The 19,926-nt window shown below is 47.6% G+C and overlaps 2 protein-coding genes and 1 long non-coding RNA gene across 8 annotated transcripts in view; 2 read left to right on the top strand and 1 right to left on the bottom strand.

Annotated features, from left to right (window-relative positions):
* Positions 1 to 12,008, bottom strand: part of LOC140421459 (uncharacterized) — a 20,856-nt gene extending 8,848 nt beyond the window's left edge. The window contains exons 1-2 of the long non-coding RNA XR_011946793.1: positions 10,885 to 12,008; positions 6,264 to 6,372 (exon numbers count right to left, since the gene is read on the bottom strand). This is a non-coding gene — a long non-coding RNA (uncharacterized lncRNA). The remainder of the gene's footprint in view (positions 1 to 6,263; positions 6,373 to 10,884) is intronic.
* Positions 1 to 19,926, top strand: part of LOC140421420 (uncharacterized) — a 35,828-nt gene that overhangs the window by 9,688 nt on the left and 6,214 nt on the right. For 3 of the 5 annotated variants that reach the window (XM_072506100.1, XM_072506099.1, XM_072506098.1), the window contains exon 2: positions 4,586 to 5,627. The exons of 1 other annotated variant lie outside the window; for it this stretch is intronic. In XM_072506100.1, the coding sequence (XP_072362201.1) occupies positions 4,701 to 5,615 (915 nt within the window). In that variant the 5' untranslated portion in view covers positions 4,586 to 4,700 and the 3' untranslated portion in view covers positions 5,616 to 5,627. Of the gene's footprint in view, positions 1 to 1,505; positions 1,629 to 4,585; positions 5,628 to 19,926 lie in introns of those variants that run through there. One more of the 5 variants, XM_072506097.1, reaches the window with a different exon arrangement.
* On the top strand, positions 5,775 to 19,926 carry LOC140421411 (uncharacterized). 2 transcript variants are annotated; one of them, XM_072506077.1, is made up of 2 exons: positions 5,775 to 6,501; positions 15,804 to 19,926. In XM_072506077.1, exon 2 carries the CDS (start codon positions 15,910 to 15,912, stop codon positions 17,281 to 17,283), a length of 1,374 nt encoding a protein of 457 aa, XP_072362178.1. In that variant the 5' UTR covers positions 5,775 to 6,501; positions 15,804 to 15,909; the 3' UTR covers positions 17,284 to 19,926. The 2 variants fall into 2 exon arrangements, with proteins under 2 accessions (XP_072362178.1, XP_072362177.1); XM_072506076.1 differs by lacking the exon at positions 5,775 to 6,501 and adding an exon at positions 14,062 to 14,453.

The following is a 19,926-nucleotide window of genomic DNA, read 5'->3' as shown; positions in this document are numbered from 1 at the left end:
GACAGTGGAGGCGACAGAGAGGGGTGCGGGGAGCCCTGGTGGGGTCCCCAATCAGGAACAACCATAGGTTCGCCCCAGGAAGAATGGATGGAGGATTTCAGAGCTGGTTCCAGTTGGGAATTAGGAGGGTGGGAGATTTATTTATAGATGGGACTTTTGCGAGCTTGGGAGCATTGGAGGAAAAGTATAAGTTGCCCCGGGGAAATTTCTTGAGATATATGCAGGTGAGGGCATTTACTAGACAACAGGTGAGGGAATTTCCATTGCTCCCGACACAGGGGACACAGGACAGGGTGCTTTCAGGGGTGTGGGTCGGAGAGGGCAAGGTGTCAGAGATTTACCGAGAGATGAGGGAAGAGGGGGAGGAGTCGGTGGGCGAACTAAAAGGAAAGTGGGAAGAAGAACTAGGGGAGGAGATAGAGGAGGGTATGTGGGCTGATGCCCTAAGCAGGGTAAATTCCTCTTCCTCATGCGCCAGGCTTAGCCTGATTCAATTTAAGGTGCTACATAGAGCACACATAACGGGAGCAAGATTGAGCAGGTTCTTTGGAGTGGAGGACAAATGTGGGAGGTGTGGCGGGAGCCCGGCAAACCACGCACATATGTTTTGGGCATGCCCGGCACTGGAAGGGTATTGGAAGGGAGTGACGGGAGTGATTTCGCGGGTGGTGAAGGCCCGGGTCAAACCAGGCTGGGGGTTAGCTCTATTTGGAGTTGCGGAAGAGCCGGGAGTGCAGGAGGCGAAAGAGGCCGACGTTGTGGCCTTTGCGTCCCTAGTAGCCCGGCGCAGGATCCTACTCATGTGGAAGGAGGCGAAACCCCCCGGACTGGAGGCCTGGGTAAATGATATGGCGGGGTTCATTAAACTGGAGCAGATAAAGTTTGCCCTGAGAGGATCGGCTCAAGGGTTCACCAGGCGGTGGCAGCCATTTCTCGACTACCTAGGGGAACGTTAGAGGGAAGACAGATGACCAGCAGCAGCAACCCAGGGGGAGGGGGGGGGGGGGTGGGGTTTAGTTTAGGTCAAAGATAAAGGGGTTTTGTTACTTGTGTATTGTTTAAAATTTCTGTATTGTTATTGTTGCGTTTGCTTTGTAAGAGGGGAAAAATTGTTGTTTGGGAAAAAATTTTCAATAAAACATTTATAAAAAAAAAAAAAAAAAAAAAAAAAAATGTTATTAATCAAGAACCTATCTATCTCTGTCTTAAAAACACAGTGATTTGGAGAGCACGGTGGAGTAGTGGTTAGCGTTGCTGCCTCACGGCGCCATGGTCCCAGGTTCAATCCCGGCTCGAGGTCACTGTCCGTGTGGGGTTCTCCCCATGTTTGTGTGGGTTTCGCCCCCACAACCCAAAGATGTGCAGGGTAGGTGGATTGGCCATGCTAAATTGCACCTTAATTGGAAAAATTGAATTGGGTACTCTGAATTTATTTTAAAATTAAAAAAAATAAGGACAGTGATTTGGCCTCCTCAACTGACAGTGAGGTTTCTGTAAATTTACAGGATACTGGAAGTGGAGGTTGAACAGACGGGAAACGCAAACCAAATGTCACATCGTGATCTGACCGAGTCACTCAGTTCATTGGAAACTAAATTTCAGCAGCATCTGGGTGTCGAAGATAAAAGGTTTGTCTGTTCTGTCTGTGAGGGAAGATTTCAGGTCTGTGTGACTGGAAAAGCCCCGAGATTCACAAACCCTGGTTAGACCAAACCTGGAGCTGTGAAGAAGGCCTATGGTGTGCTCGCGTTCATTAACAGAGGGATTGAATTTAAGAGCCGTGAGGTGATGATGCAGCTGTACAAAACTTTGGTAAGGCCACATTTGGAGTACTGTGTACAGTTCTGGTCGCCTCGTTTTAGGAAGGATGTGGAAGCTTTGGAAAAGGTGCAAAGGAGATTTACCAGGATGTTGCCTGGAATGGAGAGTAGATCTTACGAGGAAAGGTTGAGGGTGCTAGGCCTTTTCTCATTAGAACGGAGAAGGTTGAGGGACGACTTGATAGAGGTTTATAAGATGATCAGGGGAACAGATAGAGGAGACAGTCAGAGACTTTTTCCCCGGGTGGAACAAACCATTACAAGGGGACATAAATTTGAGGTGAATGGTGGAAGATATAGGGGGGAATGTCAGAGGTAGGTTCTTTACCCAGAGAGTAGTGGGGGCATGGAATGCACTGCCTGTGGAAGTAGTTGAGTCGGAAACATTAGGGACCTTCAAGCAGCTGTTGGATAGGTACATGGATTACGGTAAAATGATATAGTGTAGATTTATTTGTTCTTAAGGGCAGCACGGTAGCATTGTGGATAGCACAATTGCTTCACAGCTCCAGGGTCCCAGGTTCGATTCCGGCTTGGGTCACTGTCTGTGCGGAGTCTGCACATCCTCCCCGTGTCTGCGTGGGTTTCCTCCGGGTGCTCCGGTTTCCTCCCACAGTCCAAAGATGTGCAGGTTAGGTGGATTGGCCATGATAAATTGCCCTTAGTGTCCAAAATTGCCCTTTGTGTTGGGTGGAGGTGTTGACCTTGGGTAGGGTGCTCTTTCCAAGAGCTGGTGCAGACTCTGGGCCGAATGGCCTCCTTCTGCACTGTAAATTCTATGATAATCTATGATTAATCTAGGACAAAGGTTCGGCACAACATCGTGGGCCGAAGGGCCTGTTCTGTGCTGTATTTTTCTATGTTCTATCTCCTGTACCTTTTACATACAAACTAGGAACAAGCCACTCGGCCCCTCGAACCTGCTCAGTATTAAATAAGATTGCGGCTGATCTCATTCTAACGTTAACTCCACATTCCTGCCTACCCCTGATGACCTTTCACCCCCTTGCTCATCAAGAATCTATCCAGCTCTGCCTTAAAAATATTCAAGGACTCTGCTTCCACTGCCTTTTCCTGCAGGCGTTCCAAAGTTTTCCAACTCTCGAGAATAAAAATCCTCATCTCCATCTTAAATGGGTGACTCCTTATTTTGCAACAGTGATGCCCTCGTTCTAGATTCTCCCACAAGAGGAAACATCCTCTCCACATCCACCCTGTCAAAACCCCTCAGGATCTTCTATAATTCAATCCAGGCTTTACCCAAACCTTTAAATCTGTGTCCCGACTGCTTGTAAGATCAGTGAATGAAAACAGTTTCTTTGTCCACCCGATGGAAACCCGGCATAATCCTGTGTCCCTGAATCAAATCTTCCCTCAACCTCCTTTGCTGGAACCATTCTGGGAAATCTCCTCTGCACCTTCTCCAAGAACCTTCACATTCTTCCTGAAGAGTGGTGACCAGAGCTTTATAAAGATTCATAGAATAGAATTAGAACCATAGAATTCCTGCAGAGCAGAAGGAGGCCATTCAGCCCATCAAGTCTGCACCTATTCTCTGAAAGGTCGTGCTACCACTTCCACGTCGACGACCACCAAGAAAGCACAACAGCGCCTATATTTCCTCAGGAAACTAAGGAAATTTGGCATGTCCACATTAACCCTTACCAACTTTTACAGATGCACCATAGAAAGCATCCTATCTGGCTGCATCACAACCTGGTATGGCAACTGCTCGGCCCAGGACCGCAAGAAACTTCAGAGAGTCGTGAACACCACCCAGTCCATCACACAAACCTGCCTCCCATCCATTGACTCCATCTACACCTCCCGCTGCCTGGGGAAAGCGGGCAGCATAATCAAAGACCCCTCCCACCCGGCTTACTCACTCTTCCAACTTCTTCCATCGAGCAGGAGATACAGAAGTCTGAGAACACGAGCGAACAGACTCAAAAACAGCTTCTTCCCCACTTTCACCCGACTCCTAAATGACCCTCTTATGGACTGACATCATTAACACTACACCCTGTATGCTTCATCCGATGCCAGTGCTTATGTAGTTACATTGTATATGTTGTGTTGCCCTCTTATGTATTTTCTTTTATTCCCTTTTCTTCCCATGTACCTAATGATCTGTTGAGCTGCTCGCAGAAAAATACTTTTCACTGTACCTCGGTACACGTGACAAACAAATCCAATCCAATCGAAAGGACACCCTGCCTAGGCCCACACACCTACCCTCTCCCTGTAACCCGGTAGCCCCACCTAACCTGTACATCCCTGGACACTAAGGGGCAATTTATCAAGGCCAATCCACTGAAGTTGTCCTTCTTTAGACTGTTGGAGGAAACCTGAGCACTGGGTGGAAACCCACGCAGACACTGGGAGAAAGTGCAAACTCCACACAGACCATCACCAAGGCCGGAATTGAACCCGGGTCCCTGGAGCTGTGAGGCAGTAGTGCTAATCACTGTGCCACCGGAAGCATAGTTTTGGTATCAATATTACTGTTCATGAAGCTCAAGACCGAATTTGCTTTGCCAATTACTCTCTTAATATGTCTTGTAGATATACAAAATCCCTCTTCACCTCTTTCTCTCTCCTCCCAAAGGGGCCAGTTGGGATTTTATAACAATCCAGCAGTTTTCATGGTCACTTTTTCCCAGTGCCGGCCCCACAAATGACCAGATTCATTCAGCTCAATTTCACAACCTGACTGTGTGTTTTTGTGGGTTCTCTCTCACTCCCTATTTTCTGTTTTAAATCAGTTTCACAGGGTGTTCGAAGGGGAGGCTTAAAGTCCAGAAACACAAACCAAGCATCACATCAGGATCTGACAGAGTCCTCACTTTATCATATCCTGAATATCATCGTACTTTGAACATGGAAGGAAAAAGCATCGTTCACAGTTGGGAGAAACCGTACATGTGTTGTGTGTGTGGACGAGGATTCAGTCAATCATCAGGCCTCACAAGACACAAATGCAGTTGCACTGAGGAGAAACCGTGGAAATGTGGGGACTGTGGGAAAGAATTTATTTCCCCATCCAAGCTGGAAACTCATCGATGCAGTCACACTGGGGAGAGACCATTCACCTGCTCCGAGTGTGGGAAGGGATTTACTATTTCAGGCCACTTGCTGAGTCACCAGCGAGTTCACACTGATGAGAGACCATTTCAATGTCCAGACTGCGGGAAGTGCTATAAAAGTTCTGGAGAACTGATGCGCCATCAACGTATTCACACTGATGAGAGACTGTTTAGGTGCTCTCACTGCGGGACTCGGTTCAGACAATCATCTCACCTCACTGTACATCAGCGAATTCACGCTGGGGAGAGACCATTCGCCTGCTCCAAGTGTGGGAAGAGATTCACTCAGTCATCTGACTTGCAGAGACACCACCCAGTTCACACTGATGAAAGACCGTTCAGGTGCTCTCACTGCGGGACTGGGTTCAGACAATCCTCTCACCTCACTGTACATCAGCGAATTCACACTGGGGAGAGGCCGTTCACCTGCTCTGATTGTGGGAAGAGATTCACTCAATTATCCAACCTGCTGAGTCACCAGCGAATTCACACGGGAGAGGCCATTCACCTGCTCCGAGTGTGTGAACGGATTCACCACTTCATCCCACCTGCAGAGACACCAACAAGGCCACAAGTAACCACAGTGATTGGATTTTGCTGTTCCTCACATTCAGGACTGAACCATGTTCATTTGGGTCTCTTTCTCCTGATAACAAACTCCAGCCCATTTACAGAGGCTAATATTCTGGCTAAAAGTCAAATAAATTAGATTTGCGTTAAATACGCAGTGTTGAAACTTTTTAATATCTCTGACACAAGTTATTCCTTTTGAAGTACTCTCGCTCTCCCCCGTCTCTTCCATCCTCTCCTCCAACAAGAAGTGTGAGGAGCTTTTGGAGCTTCTTTGTGACTGAGATTGAGTAAATCCGATCAGCTGCCTCTGCTGCTTCCCTCCCTTCCACGAGCCCACCGGACCAAACTGTCTCTAAATTTCATCCTTTCCCGAGCCCTGAACCCACATCTTTCTCTAGTTTCTCTCTCATCTCCTCTCATGCCCTCTCAGAGCTCATCTTGTCCATGAGACCCAGCTCCTGCTCCATCGACCCTATTCCCACTGAGCTACTGATCAGCCAACTACCCTGTGTCCATGGATGTTGTCAACATTTCTCACTCTTCAGGTACTGTCCCTCTGTCCTTCAAATCTGCCATCATCACCCCCTCAATAAAACAAACCCTTGACCCTGCCATCCTTACAAATTACTGCCCCAACTTCAACCTCCCTCTCTTCTTCAAACCTTTCAACATTTTGTCATCTCCCAAATCCTTGTCCATCTTTCCCAGAATTCCCATGTTTGAATCACTTCAATCAGGTCTGTGCCCTGTCACAGTGAAATACAAGAGACAAACAGAATCTTACCCGGAGAGAAAGGCAGACAATCCGGGAGCTTGGATCCAACACGGATATGTTCATAAGACCAGAAGACAAGGGTAGCAGCACAGTCATTATCGAGAGACAACAATACCTGCTGGAGACAGACAGAGAATACAAATCACAACACCAAGCGACATAGACCCATATACCTGAGACAGGAAGTAGAATTGGAGATGGACCGGAAGAACTCAAAGACTCCAGAAACATTAACCAAAAACAACAGGTACAAACAAGGAAGTTCTACCTGTTCCCTAAAATACCCAAACACATAGACTGTACCAGGGAAATACCCCCAGACAGACCCATCGGATCAGACGGAGAGCGAAAGTCCAACACAATCATGGAATTTACAGTGCAGAAGGATGCAATTCGGCCCATCAAGCCTGCACCGCCCTCGGAAAGAGCACCCTACTTAAGTCCATGCCTCCACCCTATCCCAGTAACTCCACCCAACCTTTTTTTGGACACTAAGGGGCAATTTAGCATAGCCAATCCACCTAACCTGTACATCTTTGGATGGTGGGTGAAAACTGGAACACAACGGAGGGAACCCACGCAGACACAGGGAGAATGTGCAAACTCCACATTGAATTGAACCCGGGTCCCAAGCACAAAATGCTGCCAGCAAGTCAGTTTAAGTCTATGTGAAACTCAAACTTCATTCACACAAAGCCCGCAGTGTGATTGGCTGGAGGACCAGAGTCCATCCGGTCCTCCAATCCTTCCCATTGGTCAACACATCTCAGGCAGGAAATGAGATTTTGGAACCCGCGCCCACGTGGCCAATGGGAAGAACTCAAAAGATGCAGAGTCTCAGCCAATGAGGGAGATCCAGATCAGCCCCGCCCCACATTCACTCTGATTGGCTGGAGGATCAGCCGCTCGCGCTCGGTCCTCCAGTCCCGCCCCTGTTCTATTGGTCTGGAGTCGCCCTCAATCACCCCCGGGCATTGTGATCCGGAGCACGCGCAGTGCGGCTGCTGGACATGGATTTCGCCACTTGTTTGTCCCGGAGAAGCGGAGTCAGCGTCAGGCGGTGGGTGGGAGGATTTGGAAACACTTTGTGGATCCGCATACTCTTCACAATCATTGTCAGCTCCCTGGTTTGCAGCTGCGGGGCTTCTCCCTCCCTCCCGGGAACAGGCCCAGGTTAACGGGCACCATCCTGCTTCAGACACTGGAGGATGGTTCATATCAGAGGATGGAGGAAGGGGGGCAAGAAATAAGAGCTTACACTTTGCACTCAAATCAATGAGGACTCTGATCTCTGGCAAGGAAGGGAACCCTTGCAGGTGGGCAGGTAGGATTCACAAACACCCGCTGGAGGCCCCAAACCTCCAATAAGAACCTGCCGCCCCTGGATTTCCAGGTCCGGGGGATTGGTGGCTTCAAGTGCAGCCATCTTGGTAAAGGGACATAGAGTGGGCGGGGCTTCAGGGTCCCAGTGACCAGGAGGAAAAATGATTTTATTCTCACTTTGCACAGAGGGGTTTGAGAACTGAACCCAGCCAGAGGGGAGGGAGGGGGTGAGCTGTAAGGAAAAGAATTGTGAAGGTGGTGTGCAGGGTTTGCCGGGCTGACCAACTCTCATGGTGAAAATTAAGGTACAGCCTGCACTGAAAGGCTGGCGTTCTGCCAGAGCTGGGACCAGGCCGCCTGGGGTAAGTGTCTGCCAGAGCTGTTGGAACACAGAAACAGTAAGGAACATGGTTCTGTGCATTGAGAAAGGTCCAATTTGTATGACAGACAACATCCAGGCAGCATGCAGCCTGGGACAGAGGACACAAATACATTCAGTAAAATATGGGACTGTTAATCACTGGGATTTGCATCCAGCAAGGGAGGTGAGAGAGTGCATGGGATTAGGATTTACTGCTTTACAGGTACAAATGAAGAAAATATCTTTCATGGAAAATAGAATTATATGTTCAATATTTCTCCAAAGTTTTGTAAACTCCTTTTCCAGGGTAATAGATTTGGTGGATTTACAAACAGGAAGCTCGAACTGCATGGTCTGACAAAGTCACTGAGTCACCACGGCCTCAATATCAGAAATTGAATTCCGAAGGAGACATGTTTGTGTGTTCTGTCAGTGCGACACCATTTATAACATCTGTGACTGGAAAAGCATCAAGACACACACTGGAGTGAGTGTTCCAGTACACTGACTGTACAAAGAGCTTTAAACAGTTAAACCGCCTGTTAAAATCATCGCACGATTTGCAAAGGGAAAGCAGCGTACTCGTGCTGTGTGTGTGTACAAAGCTTCAACTGATTGTCCAAACTGGAGAGATACGAGGAAACGTGCGCCATGGAGAAACCGTGTAAATGTGAGGACTGGGGGAAAGGATTCAGTTCTTCATCCCGGCTGGAAACCCATTGACGCGTTCACACTGGGGAAAGGCCGTTCATCTGTTCTGTGTGTGAGAGGAGATTCACTCAGTCCCAACACCTGCTGAGACACCAGCGAGTTCACAAGTGAGTGCAGGGACTGGAATCTGCTGTTTTGCTGCTGCTACTCACATCCAGGATTGATAGTCTGACAATATCTGGTTTGATTCTGCTGATGTTAACAATCCCTATAACTGGCTGCAGTTTAATATTCTGGAGATGTCACTGATTTTAAAAATGCCCCGTTTTAAAAGCAGCGCCTGTGATTTTTCTCCTTAATTCAAGAACTCTCAACAGGAACACCTTTACAGTACAATTATGAACTTGTACTTCAATCCTAAATTGATCTTTTTTTTTTTATAAATGTTTTATTGAAAATTTTTTCCCAAACAACAATTTTTCCCCTCTTACAAAGCAAACGCAACAATAACAATACAGAAATTTTAAACAATACACAAGTAACAAAACCCCTTTATCTTTGACCTAAACTAAACCCCCCCTCCCCCCCCCCCCCCCCCCCCTCCCCCTGGGTTGCTGCTGCTGGTCATCTGTCTTCCCTCTAACGTTCCCCTAGGTAGTCGAGAAATGGCTGCCACCGCCTGGTGAACCCTTGAGCCGATCCTCTCAGGGCAAACTTTATCTGCTCCAGTTTAATGAACCCCGCCATATCATTTACCCAGGCCTCCAGTCCGGGGGGTTTCGCCTCCTTCCACATGAGTAGGATCCTGCGCCGGGCTACTAGGGACGCAAAGGCCACAACGTTGGCCTCTTTCACCTCCTGCACTCCCGACTCTTCCGCAACTCCAAATAGAGCTAACCCCCAGCCTGGTTTGACCCGGGCCCTCACCACCCGCGAAATCACTCCCGTCACTCCCTTCCAATACCCTTCCAGTGCCGGGCATGCCCAAAACATATGTGCGTGGTTTGCCGGGCTCCCGCCACACCTCCCACATTTGTCCTCCACTCCAAAGAACCTGCTCAATCTTGCTCCCGTTATGTGTGCTCTATGTAGCCCTAAATTGATCTTTGATGCAAATCCGTGTCTGAACGGTTCCACTGATCAACATCTCCAATCAGCAGGTTAATCTTTCCTGACAATTCTTACTGACTTCTTCAGTGTTATGTCCATTAGGAAATTAAATTGTGAAGGAAACAAAACAAAACAGTTAAATATTTTACAGGCACTGTGAAAATGTACATAATCACTGAACATCAACATTGTTATTGATGAAGTTTGGAAGTCACGGAGTTGAATCATTTCTGACACAGCAGCAGCAACATTTGATAATGGTGGAACAAAGAACAAAGAAAAGTACAGCACAGGAACAGGCCCTTCGGCCCTCCAAGCCTGTGCCGACCATGCTGCCCGACTAAACTACAATCTTCTACACTTCCTGGGTCCGTATCCCTCTATTCCCATCCTATTCATGTATTTGTCAAGATGCCCCTTAAATGTCACTATCGTCCCTGCTTCCACCACCTCCTCCGGTAGCGAGTTCCAGGCACCCACTATCCTCTGTGTAAAAAAACTTGCCTCGTACATCTACTCTAAACCTTGCTCCTCGCACCTTAAACCTATGCCCCCTAGTAATTGACCCCTCTACCCTGGGGAAAAGCCTCTGACTATCCACTCTGTCTGTGCCCCTCATAATTTTGTAAACCTCTATCAGGTCGCCCCTCAACCCCCGTCGTTCCAGTGAGAACAAACCAAGTTTATTCAACCGCTCCTCATAGCTAACGCCCTCCATACCAGGCAACATTCTGGTAAATCTCTTCTGCGCCCTCTCTAAAGTCTCCACATCCTTCTGGTAGTGTGGTGACCAGAATTGAACACTGTACTCCAAGTGTGGCCTAACTAAGGTTCTATACAGCTGCAACATGACTTGCCAATTTTTATACTCAATGCCCCGGCCAATGAAGGCAAGCATGCCGTATGCCTTCTTGACTACCTTCTCCACCTATGTTGCCCCTTTCAGTGACCTGTGGACCTGTATACTTAGGTCTCTCTGACTTTCAATACAGACTGGTTTGAGAGCCACTTAACAGAGATGACATCTGTCATTGAAGCAAAAAGTAAAGCTGACCTGATGTACAACTTAAACCTAACAGCCAGAACAGTGTTTTTCAAACTTTTTTTCCAGGGACCCATTTTTACCAACCGGCCAACCTTAGGGACCCACGCCGGCCGACCTTCGCGACCCACCATTTCTCTTACCTTGTTTGCTGCTGACAAAATGGAGGACTCTCAATCGGGTCCAAAGCACGTGAGGTCGGCATTCGGGGGGCGTGACCTGCTCTCTACCTCCCTTCAGGCAGGAAGATTACATAGAATTTTTTTTTAAAAATCTTCTGTGACTCCGATTGCACAAATGCATGGGCAAAAGCCGCAGCAGCCGGCTTTTAACAATGTTGGCTGTGAGCGGCCTTCAAAAAGGCCGTGACCATATTTTTAAAAATGCAGGCGCACTGCATATGTGTGCCTGCTTATCGGTGCACGTGAGCAAACTTCTCCGCTTGCGTACCGATGAGCGGGGACGCATGGGCAGTGACGCATGGGCAGTGTGGTCTCTTTTTTTATATGGTCGTGGCCTTTTTGAAGGCCGCTCGCAGCTGGCATTGTTGAAAGCCGGCTGCTGTGGCTGTTGCCCACAAATTTGCACAATCGGGAGTGCCGCGACGGACGGCTCCGTGACTCCCCCACCCGCGGGTCACGAAAATGCCTGAGCTAGAACACCATCTCGTGAAAGTAGCCAAGTTAGTTCTGTAAAAGACAGGGAGAATGTGTGAAATAATCGCTGGATCAGTCTACATCACAAAATGTGAATTGCCTCTGAAATCTACTGTGTTTGATGGGATCAAGACATCACTTGTTTCTGCTTTCACCAAGGTTGCCCACCTGAAATTAGCAGATGGTGAAGTTCTCACTGCCAGAAGTAAACAGATGTCCCGTTGGGTTGAACATGACTGTGAGCTGTACTCCTGTGGGACGGACACCTCCCAGTCTCTGTTTGACTCTCTTGCAGCTTCCTGTCCTGGTTGAGTTGGACAAGGAACCCTCATCACTTGAGCTGGAAAAGGCCCTTGGTTACGGAGCAAGCAGAAAGGCACCCGGCAAAGTTGGAATTCCAGCTGAACTGCTCACACACAGAAAGTTCCATAGAATATCACACCTTCCTTACCACAGCCGTCTCTTGGGAGGTAGAATCCATTTCATAGAAAATGTGTGACGCAAAAATCATCACATTTTCAAAAACAGCAGTGACAGTGGAGACTGCAACATCTGCAGGGCCATCTCACTCCTTAACAATGCTGAGAAGACCTTCACTAAAGTCATGTTTAAAAGATTCATTGACGTGCAGACTGAGTGTGTCCAGAAGCACAGTGCAGTTTCTGTGCTGACAGATCTACAGTGAACATGATCTTCTCCACACACCAGCTACAAGAGAAGAGAACAATTGGGATTTGATCTAAAGTGTCAGTGTTGAGAAAGTGAAATCTCAGCAGGGTGGATGACTGAGCGAATCCCTTGCCACACACACAGCAGGTGAATGGTCTCTCCCCAGTGTGAACCCGCTGATGATCCAACAGTTTGCATAACTGAGCGAACGTCACCCCACACTCAGGACAGGTGAATGGTTTCTCTCCAGTGTGCATTCTCTGGTGTATCAGAAGGCTGGATAACTGAGCAAATTCCTTCCCACACTCGGAGCAAGTGAACGGCCTCTCCCCAGTGTGAACTCGCTGGTGTGTCAGAAGATTAAATTTGTTTTTAAAGCTCTTCTCACAATCGGAACATTTGAAAGGTCTCATGTCAGAGTGAACAAGTTGGTGTGCAGTTAGATGTGTTAGTCGAGTGAATCCCTTTCCACACTCGGAACAGGTGAATGGTCTCTCCCCAGTGTGACTGCGGTGATGAGTTTCCAGTTCAGAAGGGTAACTGAATCCCTTCCCACAAACCCCACATTTCCAGTTTCTCAATGGTGCTGGCGTCCTTGTGTCTCTCCATTTTGGACGATCAGTTGAAGCTTCTTCCACACACAGGACACGTGTACAGTTTATCCTCACTGTCAGGGTGTGATGTTTTTCAGGCTGAGTAACTGGTTAAAGCTCTTTCCACAGTCAGTTCACTGGAACACTCTCACTCGGGTGTGTGTGTCTTTGTGCTTTTCCAGTCACACTGATGGTTGAAATATTTTCCCACAGACAGAACAAACATTTATCCTTCCACATTCAAAAGTTGATGACATTCAGATCCTGATCAATTGAGTGACTATCAGATCTTGATGTAATGATTGATTTGAGCTTCCAGTCTGTCAATCCATTCCTTGTAACCCTGTAAAATCAGTTTACACAGGTCAGAAATTCAGAACAGATAATTCTCGTCCCTGGGGAGTAATTGTTTCTCTCATTTCCCAAAGCTGCAAATCCCAGTCCCAGTTTCCCCTTCCCACAAACTCACCACAATGGTTTCAAGGTCATTAATACGGAATGGAGTTTTGAATTTCAGATTATTCACTGAATTTAAATTCGACCATCTACGTTACATCAGTGTGAGTGCAGGATAGAAATTGCCCCCATTCTCTCCTCCTGCTCCAGGATCAGTAAAGTGAGTTAAAGATAATTTCTCCTGAACAAATCCATTGCTGCATTTCCTTCCTGAAGCCACATTTGTCCACTGGGGCCTGGCACCGGGAGAAAGCGGCAGCTGCCGTTGTGTTGGGTGTTGAGGCGGTGCCGCCAGTTTGTTAATGGGGGTGTTGAGGCCTCCACTGGGTGTTTGTGAAGCCTCCCCTCCCACTCACTGCTCTTAACGCTGCCTCCGCTTATCCGCCTGAAGATGAGACAAAGAAGTTTGTGATCAGAGTGAACACGTTGATGTGTCTGCAGGTGGGATGACTGAATGAATCCTTTCCCACACAGGGAGCAGGAGAACGGTCTCTTCCCCAGTGTGAATACGTTGATGTGTCAGCAGATCCCTTTTACATTTAAAACTCTTCTCACAGTCAGGACATGTAAACGGTCGTTTATCAGTGTGAACAAGTTGGTGAGTCACAATGTGGGATGACCGAGTGAATCCCTTCCCACACACAGGGCAAGTGAATGGCCTCTCCTCAGTGTGAACTCGCTGGTGTGTCAGAAGGTTGTATGAATAGGTGAATCCCTTCCCACAAATGGAGCAGGTGAACGGTCTATCCCCAGTGTGACTGTGACGATGAACCTTCAATTGTGATGGGTAACTGAATCCTTTTCGACAGTCCGTACATTTCCACAGTTTCTCCATGGTGAGGGTGTCCGCATGTTTCTCCCGGTTGAAGCTTTGTCCACACACAAACAGCCGTTTAATTTCTCCCTGCAGTGAATGATGTGAGCCTGTGTAACTGGGTAAAGCTCTCTCCACAGTCAGTTCACTGGAACACTCTGGGTGTTTGTGAAGCCTCCCCTCCCACTCACTGCTCTTAACGCTGCCTCCGCTTATCCGCCTGAAGATGAGACAAAGAAGAGTCTATCCCTGGACATGCGCCTCACTGTGCATGCTCCACATTACAATGCCAGGGGTGTGGTTGATAAAGCTTTGGGCCAATAGAAAGAGGGGGCGGGTCTGGAGGACCGAGCGGGAGAGGCTGGTCCTCCAACCAATCGGATTGAATGAGGGGGCGGAGCCGGGCTGTGAGTGACGCAGGTGCAGTTCCGGTTATGGTGATGTGGTAATGTTGACGGTTTTTTCTTCGGTCCGCGACCGGTAAACAGAAAATTGCGGAAAGCAGTCACCGATTGATCTGCCAGGTGTGTGGAGTATTTTTGTATACATGTTGTGCAAGCACAAACTTCGGAAAAAGTCTTCCCAGTCTCCCATTTGAACCGAGCTGGTCCTCACCTGCCCGTTTTAAAGACCACCATCTTTAATCGGGGCAATCTGCAGGAGGACGCATGTGCAGTCACCATCTTTGTACGGGGCAATGTTTTCAATGAATGGGGAGGTAATCATATCGCGCGAAAGTGAGATCATTGTAATCACATCATAGAGTCCCTACAGTGCAGAAGGAGGCTATTCGGCCCATCGAGTCTGCACCGACTATCTGAAAGACCACTCTACCAAGGCCCACGTTACCTTTGGGTACTAAGGGTCAATTTAGCATGAAGCAAATCCTGCTCTGTGACTCCCACTCCCTCTTCGGATGTCCTGCCCCATGTGTCCAAAAAAATGCAGGTCTGTGCAGTCACATGAAGACCCATGGCAAAAACACAGACCCTGAGTAGACATCATCCTCAAATCGAGAGACTGCTGATGACTACGGGAAATGTGCAACAGGGAGTATGAGCAGTCATCCTGGACCAGACAGCCAGAGGAAATATTGTGAATTTCTCTGCTTGACTGACAGCCGTAGTGGGAGACGACTATGAGTCATTAGGAGAGTTCAGTCCCGAGGTATCAGAAGAATGGGTGACAATCTCGGCAGCAAATGAGCTGAGATTCAGATAGAGTTGAGCGATGTTACTGAGATGAAAATAGTGATAATGTAGATATGTGGCTGGTAGCTCAGTTTGGGTTGAAATATTTTGCCATGACTGAACAGTCTGGTTCAGACTCAGTTACCAGGGAGCGAAATGGAGTCATTGGTGAGGGTATGGACTTTGTAGATGGGTCTGATGACAATGGCTTTGGACTTCCCAATATTTATTTGGAGGAAATGTCTGCTCATCCAGTACTGGATATCACAGAATCAGGATGGTGTGTGAGTTGGAGAAAAACTAGAGGTGATGGTTTCCACATACACCTGATACCCTGATCCTCTGGGTGGTTAGATTGAGGGTTTGTCAAAATTCTCTCAAGAGATAAATAAAATCCCTCTCTTTTGCCCATTGGTTCTTACACACTGCCCCTTCTCTCTCTTGTCCTCTTCTCCCACATATTGGCCAGAATCCTGTGTGGGCCAAGACTGTGTGGCAGATTTTCTTCCCTGAAAGACATTAGTGAACCAGTTGGGTTTTTTATGATAATCCAGTTTTCATGGTCACTTTTTCCCAGTGTCGGCCCCACAAATGACCAGATTCATTCAGCTCAATTTTACAACCTGCCCTTGTGTTTTTGTGGGTTCTCTCACTCCCTTTTTCTGTTTTATATCAATTCCACAGGATATTAGAAGAGGAGATTTGCAGTTGGGAAACTGGACCTAAACATCACATCAGGATTAGACAGTTGCCCATTTTATAGGGACCGGAATATTATTGGATTTTGAACATGGGAGATAAAGGAATCATTCCCAGTGGAGAAGAACTGTACACGTGTTCCGTGTGTGGACGAGGATTCAGACAATCATCTGACCTGTTGATACACAAGCGCAGTCACACTGTGAAGAAACTGTGGAAATGTGGAGTGTGTAGGAAGGGATTCCAATCTCCATCTCATCTTGAAAAGCATTGCCGCATTCACACGGGGAAGAAACCATTCACCTGCTCCGACTGTGGGAAAGGATTCACTCAGTCATCCAACATGCTGAGACACCAGCGAGTTCACACTGCGGAGAGGCTATTCACCTGCTCTGAGTCTGGGAACAGAATCTCTCACTCTTCCAACCTGCTGGGACACCAGCGAGTTTACTCTGGGAAGAAGCCATTCACCTGCTCCGAGTGTGGGAAGGGATTCTCAAGGTCATCTAACCTGCTGGCACACCAGCGGGTTCACACCGACGACAGACCCTTTAAATGTCCAGATTGCGGCAAGTGCTATAAAAGTTCTGGGGAACTGATGTCCCATCAACGTGTCCACACTGACGAGAGACCGTTCAGGTGCTCTCACTGTGAGAGTGGGTTCAAGACATCTTTCGCCCTCACCAAACACCAGCGCACTCACACTGATGAGAGACCGTTCAAGTGTTCTCACTGTGGGACAGCGTTCAGGCAATCGAGTGACCTCGCTGTACACCAGCGCACTCACACTGGGGAGAGGCCATTCACCTGCTCCCACTGTGGGAAGTGGTTCTCTCACTCTTCTAGCGTGCTGAGACACCAGCGAGTTCATACTAATGAGAGACCTTTCATCTGCTCCCAGTGTGGGAAGGGATTCAATCAGTCATCCATCCTGCTGAGACACCAGCAAGCTCACACAACTGAGAGGCCATTTAAATGTCCAGACTGTGGGAAATGCTACAAAAGTTCTGCGGAACTGATGCGCCATCAACGTGTTCACACTGACGAGAGACCGTTCAGTTGCTCTCACTGTGGGAATAGGTTCAAGACATCGTCTACCCTCACTGCACACCAGCGCACTCACAGTGAGGAGAAACCTTTTAAATGCCAGGACTGTGAGAAATGCTACAAAAGTTCCAGTGAACTGATACGCCATCAACATGCGCACACAGAGGAAAGACCTTTTAAATGCTCAGACTGTGGGAAGTGCTTTAGAAGTTCCACCAATCTGATGTCCCATCAACGTGTTCACACTGACGAGAGACCGTTCAGGTGCTCTCACTGTGGGACTAGGTTCAGAGAATCAGCTCATCTCACCGTACACCAGCGCACTCACACGGGAGAGAGACCGTTCACCTGCTCCGATTGTGGGAAGAGATTCAGTCATTCATCCAACCTGCGGGCACACCAGCGAATTCACAAATGACGACAGTAATTGGATTTTGCTGTCAGTTACATCCAGAAATGAACCATGTTCATTGTGCTCTGTTTCTGCTGATGCTAGCACAGTAATATCTGCTGATGGCAGCATGGTAATATCTGCTGATGGCAGCACGGTAATATCTGCTGATGGCAGCACGGTAATATCTGCTGATGGCAGCATGTTAATATTTGCTGATGTTAGCATGGTAATATCTGCTGATGGCAGCATGGTAATATCTGTTGATGGCAGGACGGTAATATCTGCTGATGGCAGCACGGTAATATCTGCTGATGGAAGCACAGTAGCACAAGTGATTAGCACTGTGGCTTCACAGCACCTGGGTCCCATGTTAGATTCCCTGCTGGGTCACTGTGTGGAGTTTGCACTTTCTCCCAATGTCTGCATGGGTTTCCTCCAGATGCTCCGGTTTCCTCCCACAGCCCAAAGAAGTACAGGTTAGGTAGATTGGCCATGATAAATTGCCCTCAGTGACCAAAAAAGGTTAGGAGGGATTATTGGGTGACAGGGATAGGGTGGAAGTGAGGGTTTAAGTGGGTCGGTGCAGACTCAATGGGCCGAATGGCCTCCTTCTGCACTGTATGTTCTGTGTTAACAAACTTCAGCCAAGTTAATATTCTATATAAATGTGAAATAAATTGGACTTGTGTTAAATGCACACTACGGTCATTCCTTAAAGGTCTCTCCCTCTCCCCAGTCTCCTCCACCCTGACCTCCAACAACAAGTGTGAGGAGCTCATGGAGCATCTTTGTCAGTAAGAGTGAGACAATCTGATCAGCTGCCTCTGCTGCTTTCCTCCCTTCCACTAGCCCACAGGTTAAAACTCTCTCTAGTTCTCCCTTGTCTGACTCTGTGAGCCCGTTGCCCATATCGTCAAAAGCTCAATAGAGTCAGGGATTGTTCCGAGATTGGAATATAGCTCACGTCGTTCCCGTTTTCCAAATCAGAGCCAGGGAATGATAGGTTCATCAGTGTGACCTCGATTACAGGGAAGGTGCTTGACGGGATGCTTGGAGATATTGTTTCTCATCACTGGGGAAGAGAAGGAACCATTAGAGATGTTCTAGTGTCCAATTCGCTGAGCAAGTCTTGAGACCTGTTCTTCAGCCCAGACTCACTATGCACATCCGCATGTTAGTTAATCCACGCCTAATAAATAAATCTGTCCACTCACACTGGTATCCCATTATCATGCACACGTTCCCTATGATTACAACCCATTCATAGACTTTCAGGTGATCTTCTCAAAAGTTCAAGGTGGTGTCTGTCTCGAGATCTTTGTTTATCTTAACGGGTTAGAGGGATATGAGGAACATGTCGACAGGTGGATTTGAAACCAGGAAGAAATCAGCCATGATCTGACTGAATGGTGGAGCAGGCTCAAAGTGCTGAATTGCCTGCCTCTGCTCCTAATTCCTATATTCTATCTCCCTCTGAATGGTCCCAGTCTCTTGGGCAGTGGCCAGGCTCACTGTAACAAATGCAGGATTTTAGATATATTAGATTTTCAGTATTTGGCAATTTAAGGGTTAACAGCTAGGGTTACAGTGTGTCTGACTGCTGTAGTCACGTTTATAAAAATAATCTTGTTTTGCAAGACCAGAAAGTTTTAGGAGCCGGAGGTGAAATTAACCAGTGGAATGTGTTTTCAGTCTGGGGTAATACAATGTTGTTTGACTCGGGAGAAGCCCTGGGGAGTTAATGTGTTTTCAGCCTGGGGTAATGCAATGCTGTTTGACGAGGGGGAATCCCTGGGGAGTTAATGTGTTTTCAGCTTGGGGAGTTAATTTGTTTTTAGCTTGGGATATGATGTCATTGCTGGGTGGAGCTACGGTATTCAGACATTTTGCGAAAGCATTTTGAGTTCAGGTCAGATCTGGCTACCATTTGGACCACAAGAAAGGTATTTTGCTCTCACTGTAAGATAGTTAAAGGAGAGTAATAGTATTTAATGCAGAGCAGAATTGTATGAGGACAAGGGAAAACAAACCATTTGAAACAGCTTTTTGATGAATTCCTGCCAGAAGACATCCAGCCAGGCTGACAAGGTGGCTAGCACAGCTGTCTCACAGCGCCAGGGACCCGGGTTCAATTCTGACCTTGGGTGACTGTCCGTGTGGAGTTTTCACTTTCTCCCCGTGTCTGTGTGGGCTTCCACCAGGTGCTACAGTTTCCTCCCACAGTCCAAAGATATGCAGGTTCAGTGGAATGGCCACGCAAAAATTGCCCCTTGGTGTCCAGAGATGTTCAGGCCAGGTGGGGTTACAGGGATAGGGCGGGCAAGTGTGGCTAGGTAGGGTGCTCTTTCAGAGGGTTGGTGCAGACTCATTGGGCTGAATGGCCTCTTTCTGTACTGTGGGGATTATATAAGAGAGTCTGCAGGGGTTCTAACAGGAGTCAAATCTGTTCTGGAAAACTAATATTACTCTGTGCCATTGGGATGTGGGGTGGATTGAGAGCTGTAGGGTTTTCCTTTCTTGTTATTTACTTGGGAATAGAGATAGTAATTAAGGGTATTTATTGTGTTGAGTAATGTTGTTTACGGGGTCATTGGAAGCTATTTTTGGGTGTGATGTTAAAGTGTTTAATGTTGTGTTAATAATAAAGTTTTGTTTTAAAACACCAAA

This window comes from Scyliorhinus torazame, chromosome 5 (assembly GCF_047496885.1).
Source record: "Scyliorhinus torazame isolate Kashiwa2021f chromosome 5, sScyTor2.1, whole genome shotgun sequence".
NCBI classification, from domain to species: Eukaryota; Metazoa; Chordata; class Chondrichthyes; order Carcharhiniformes; family Scyliorhinidae; genus Scyliorhinus; species Scyliorhinus torazame.
The sequence above is the reverse complement of the archived record's forward strand: the minus strand, read 5'-3'. Positions and strand labels throughout refer to the sequence as shown.